This window comes from Ipomoea nil, unplaced genomic scaffold, assembly GCF_001879475.1.
Source record: "Ipomoea nil cultivar Tokyo-kokei standard unplaced genomic scaffold, Asagao_1.1 scaffold3065, whole genome shotgun sequence".
NCBI classification, from domain to species: domain Eukaryota; kingdom Viridiplantae; phylum Streptophyta; class Magnoliopsida; order Solanales; family Convolvulaceae; genus Ipomoea; species Ipomoea nil.
Window position 1 is genome coordinate 635,554 of NW_017619493.1, and position 5,728 is coordinate 641,281.

At 37.0% G+C, this 5,728-nt stretch overlaps 2 protein-coding genes across 2 annotated transcripts; one reads left to right on the forward strand and one right to left on the reverse strand.

Annotated features, from left to right (window-relative positions):
• Positions 1-712: 712 nt before the first annotated feature.
• On the forward strand, positions 713-4,277 carry LOC109164505. Its single transcript, XM_019313025.1, has 2 exons — positions 713-1,206; positions 3,920-4,277. The coding sequence occupies exons 1-2, from the start codon at positions 802-804 to the stop codon at positions 4,091-4,093; spliced, it is 579 nt and encodes a 192-aa protein (XP_019168570.1). The 5' UTR covers positions 713-801; the 3' UTR covers positions 4,094-4,277.
• An 18-nt stretch (positions 4,278-4,295) lies between these two features.
• On the reverse strand, positions 4,296-5,396 carry LOC109164506 (protein YLS3). The gene is made up of 3 exons (XM_019313026.1): positions 4,844-5,396; positions 4,526-4,615; positions 4,296-4,443 (listed from the first exon to the last, which is right to left on the reverse strand). Exons 1-3 carry the CDS (start codon positions 5,184-5,186, stop codon positions 4,301-4,303), a joined length of 576 nt encoding a protein of 191 aa, XP_019168571.1. The 5' UTR covers positions 5,187-5,396; the 3' UTR covers positions 4,296-4,300.
• Positions 5,397-5,728: the final 332 nt, after the last annotated feature.

Below are 5,728 nucleotides of genomic sequence, written 5' to 3' on the forward strand. Positions count from 1 at the left end.
GATTGCTAATTATGTGCATGAATTTAAGGCGTTGACCTTGAATCTTAGCCGTTGATCAGTTATTTTCTATGACTAAGATTTGTCTATAATTTCTATGGCAAGCCTCTCTCTTTGTATATAAAATCAGTAGCCAAACAAGTTAATAATATATTTTAACAATCCAAACTAAACACATAAGGTAATCTTACATTCTGAAAATTGTACATTACCTTCCAAGAAGTAATCTTATTATCTAAGGAAATATTATATTTTGTGAACCAAACACCTCTTAAAAGATTTTAAAGAAGAAACATTGTTACTTTTCCTATCCAAAAACTGAATACTTGATTTTGAGACCGTAAAATTTGCTTGCTTATAAATATCTTAAAAAAGAAGAGAGGATACACATGATATAAACTTAATTTTTGAGTTATAGTCTGATTATTTTTAACTCCTAAGTTATGTTCAAAGTGATAATTTTAATCTTGAATGACCAAATTAATCATTTTATTACTTGACATATTGGTAGAAGAAATAGTTCTGAATAGATTAAAATTATCACTTCACACATAACTTAATAATTAAAGATGGTCATGCCCATAACTTAAAGACTATGTTTATATCAAGAGTATAGCTTAAATGCAAAAAATGTAGTTTAAAAAAAAAAAAAAAAAAAAAAAAATCTTTCTTTCCCGTTGAAATGGACCGTCAATAAATATCTGACCCGGAATCTAAACTACCAAAGACCGGTTCGCAAACCGTATCTAAAACTAAGTTTAATCTCGTCACTTCTCATCCATACACACCCTATCAGCCACTTCAATGGCTCTCACCGGAAATCGCATCCTCTGCAATACTCCCACCGGAGCACCGTATAGGCACCTCCCTGTCCGCCGTCCGTTCCTCATACCATGCTGGTCGACCCCGTCCTCGTCTCAGGGAAGAAGTCATATCATCGTCTCGGCCGCGAAAAAGGGTAGGTTTGAGAGCAAGAACAGAACGGGCTCACTTTCAACCAAAGAAAAAGTTAAAGAAGATGAAAAACAGGCGGGTCAGCCTTCTATCGGAGCTGAAAATGATGGCCCGGAAAGCCCAATTGCCGCTGCCGGCGATGCGTTTGTTATGCCGGAACTTCCCGGCAAGGAGACTGATTTTTGGGAAGGTCCTCAGTGGGATGCTTTTGGATTCTTCCTTCAGTACTTGTGGGCTTTTGGCATTGTTTTTGCGGTATAATTTCAATCCCTTCAATAATAAGTTCTTTTAAAGATCAAATGCTTACCACCGTGTCAAGAACTATAGCTACCGGAAGTTATATCATGAACAGGATTCACCTTGCAAGGTGGACCCGAGTTCAAAATACACAATTTACATACCCGAATACACACAATTTACATACAAAATGTTCACAATTGATATACTAAATGTTCACAATTTACATACTTAATGTTTAAAATTTACATACTAAATGTTCACAATTTATCTTTTACAAATTTGTAAACATTCAGAATGTAATTCAGTAGGTAAATTGTGTATTTTGGAGCTAGGTCCACCGAATAATTTTCTATAGCTACCGGCTTCTACCCAACAATCCCTCTCACCAGTAGCAGACAGTCTTAATTGCTGTTGTTAGAACTTAAACCCGTGACCTGACTCTAATATCACCTTTTAGGATCAAACGCCTAGTAGCGAAGTCATAACTTTATTTCCTTATATTGCTACACATTTTCAAGAATCAAGTGCTATAAATTTGGCCTCCGCCTAACAATCATCACCACATGGTGCTGGACTTCCTTACGGCTTCCGGTTCCATAACTAATAAATCTCTTGTTAAACGTACAAGTGATCACTTATACAGCCACCAACTTATTTGATTTTTTAAGTAGGAATTAGCTATTTAAATTATCTCTCTTCTCTTCCATATTTTATACCAAATAGAGATAGACAGAAAATTTTGTGCCTAATTTAATAGTGACAGAGTACTAGTTTGAATATCAGAAATGTTGAGCTGTTGATATGTTATTGAAAGGTGAAACTTGGGTGGTATTAGGTGAAGGTCTCATTTATTAATTCTTGATAGTCAAGTTATTTATTGGCTTTTTCTATGATGGGTGATAGTGTGATACATAGTTTTTGGTCTTGGTGCTCTGGATGAGCAGGTGAAAATGATTGTGTTGAGTAAAAAAATGAGAAGATGGTTACTTCGGCAGAACTTTGCTTAGAAGTTTATCATATTAAATGTTAAGAGTCCCACATTGAAAATGTTGGGCGTTCGAGTTGGTCGAGTCTAGCCCCTGCTTGATTCGAAACGTGGTGCTGTGACTTATCATGGAGGGATGTAGTTAAATGGTTAATGTTTATCTACTTATCAGTAATTGGTTTTAATAGGATATGACAACCAGATAGTCAATCAACTCTGTGATTAAGCATGATAGTGCAGAACTGAAATTCATCAGAAAATATAAGAGAGAATATATACTTAGGTATATAAGTCAATTGTTAGACTAGCTAATTGATTAGATTTCAGTCTAATCAATTAGCTAGTCTAATTGATTAGACTAGATTTAAGAAGACAGTATTGAGGCAGACTAGGCAACATGTAATGATAAAGTTTAAGTCTTTTTGCAATCATGCTGTTTAGAGGACATGTGGTAGTTGTTCTTTAGTTGTTGAAAGAGAGCAAAAGAATAATGATTTGTCAGCTCACAGTAGAAAGTTAGGATTTGATTTAGATATAAGATCTGATCTCTACAAATTTCTTTAGTAGTGCGTAAGTGATAAGCTTTGGGTGAAATAATTCTTATACTAAGGTCCACTTTGATCTTTTCTTGAAACATCAAATTTATTACTATGATGCAATTGGTAGGTATGGCATCATAAATAATTGCAGGTGAAACTTACTGAGCTCTTCTGAGGGGTTAAGATCATCAAGTCATATCATATAATTGGATAAAAGTTGAATTTGTTTGTGGGGGCAAAACATCTTACTAAAAGATTGTTGCCATAGAATATGGGAGTTGTAATTTTTTTTTTTTTTTTTTTTTTGAGAACATATGGAAGTCATAATATTAGTTGAACTACTCTTTGGCTTGATGTTAGACAAGAATATGTGGCATAAAATATTCAATCATCCTTAAAACCTCTCAATCATTATTGCATGGACCATGGTCCACATAATGTGTGGACCATAAATAAAAAGTACATTTTTAATATATTAAAGGTACATTATTTATGTACGTAAGGTACATTTTTTGAAAATACATTTTTAATATACGAAAGATACATTATTTTATATAATGTATTTTCAATACAAAAATAGTTGTACCTTCAATACAAAAATAAAGTACCTGATATTCATGGTCCACGCAATTGTGTGGACTATGGTCCATACAATAATTTGCCCCTCTTTCATGGGTGTACAAATGTGGCATTCTTCTATCTTTCCCCACTAAATAAATATGCTATTAAAAATGTACCTGATATTCATGGTCCACGCAATTGTGTGGACTATGGTCCATACAATAATTTGCCCCTCTTTCAGGGGTGTACAAATGTGGCATTCTTCTATCTTTCCCCACTAAATAAATATGCTATTAAGAATTCTAATCACTGCAAAAATCGGCCTAGGTAGCCGCTTAGGGGCCGATTAGGCACTAGACGCCCCTATGCCGAGGAGATTTCACCCTTAGGTTGACATTAGTCTGCCGGTCGATTAGTCAGCCAACTTGGCGCCTAAGTCGTCCAGCTTGACCAACTCGGTCAATTATTTTTTGTTTTTATTTTTTGTAAAGTGTGCAATGTGTACATATGTGTTTTTCTTACTATTATTACTAGCCTGCCTAGGCAGCACCTAGGTGCCCCCGGATGCCCAACTAGTGCTTAGCGCCTTTTACAACATTGATTCTCATTAGTTGATATGTCATTTATGTCATTCATTTTGCAGTTAATTGCATGTGGCATTGCTGTTACGACATACAATGATGGAGCAACCGACTTCAAGGAGACTCCAGCATACAAGGAATCAGTTCAGTCACAAGAACTCCTAGAAGGACCCGAAGCATCTGATTCAGATGTCTTTGAATCCAATCCAACCGAGGAAGCGCCTAGTTTGGAATAGCTTCTTCTAATCAAGGCTGGTTTAGAGCTGAGATTGTGATAAATTGGGTAATGACAAACTTATTCTATGTGTATTCCTTTGATATAGAAGTGATATCTAGATAGCCATGGAAGCCAAAAACTTGAAAGCATACTTTCAATGAGGAATCAAAGTCTCATTACATTTTCTCTTCTTCTAAACTTTATACCCCTCTTGCATATAATATGGTTAGACCCAAAACATTGAACACCAAGAAGTGAGTATTACAACCATCAGAGAATCCTTAACATTTATGTTTACACCCGAGCTATGCGGATATCCAAACCCTATTAAACCAGGCATCCTAGGTTGAACTGTAACCACGGGAGAAGCTGGAACCAAAGACAATGAAGGAATTACTGAAATGTTTATGTAACTGCAGAATGGAGTTGTGTATGTATATATGTGCCTTACCTGCAATAGTTGAGTTGTGTTTTGGCCCCGATGAAGTGGGTGCGAATGGCGATGGGGGTTGAGATGGCGGCTGAGTAGTTACCCGAGGAGCTAGCAAGAACGATATAGTTAATTAACACTCATCATCATTAAAACACTACTGGAAATTATGAAATTTCCGACCACCTGAAAGTGATCTTAAATCAAGTCGAAAGCCTTGTTCTGACCACTTTTTGGTTTCAACTTGATTTAAGATCACTTTCAGGTGGTCGGAAATTCCATAATTTCCAGTAGTGAGAAGTGGAATAGGGGAAATCGTTATGTTGTTATGTTAGATACCTGAGCAGATGGAGGCGTCGATCTGCATGGTGCAGAGCGATGGGAGCTGAAGGGCTAATGTGGTGTTGATTGGGAAATCGCTCAAGGTGGAACCATTGATCAAGAGACATAGGCAACTAGGTTGCTGGGCGTAGAGTTGCCGGAGGTTAATGCAGCATTGCAGGGCAGGAAAGGGCACTGTGCCCTGCACAAATGGTCCACAGGGTGCTAAGGGCAGCAGGTAAGGGCCACATTCAGCAATGCTGGGGGGGTCTGGTGGTGAGTTCCCCACTGTTTGTGAGAGGGTGGTAGGGAGAAGTAGAGAAATGATATGAATAACAGCAAGGACTTTTGAAGAAGCCATAGGAAAATGCAGTGTTTTTTTTTCCTCTGTGGACTCTAGTTTTCAAACTCTTGGTAGATATAAGCAAAGAAGATTGCATTTGTGTGAGTTGCAGCATGCATCATGTGTGTAATTCCATGAAAAAGGCCACACATTTTGTCTGAAAAATTGAATCAGAAAATGCAATTTCTGTGAGGCATCTGGTCTGTTTTTTTGACCATCGACATAACAGCAGTAATTAATTGTTGTCCCGGCAAACCATTGGTCTTGTTCCCTCCTAGTGATATACGTAGTATTTGTTTTTTGTTGGATCTCAACACGGCATTATACTTACTTCTCAGTAGGTCACTTATTCTGTAAGTCAAATACGGTTAACTACGGAGTTCTTGAGTTAGAGTTAATACCTCCAATGGTCCCTCGAGTATTGTGCTTTTACCAGCAAACATCCTTTGAGTATAAAATGACTAGCAAATATCCTCCGAGTATCAAAAAGTGACCGCTAAATGTCCTCCGAGTATCAAAAAGTGACCGCTAAATGTCCTCCGAGTATCAAAAGTGACCGC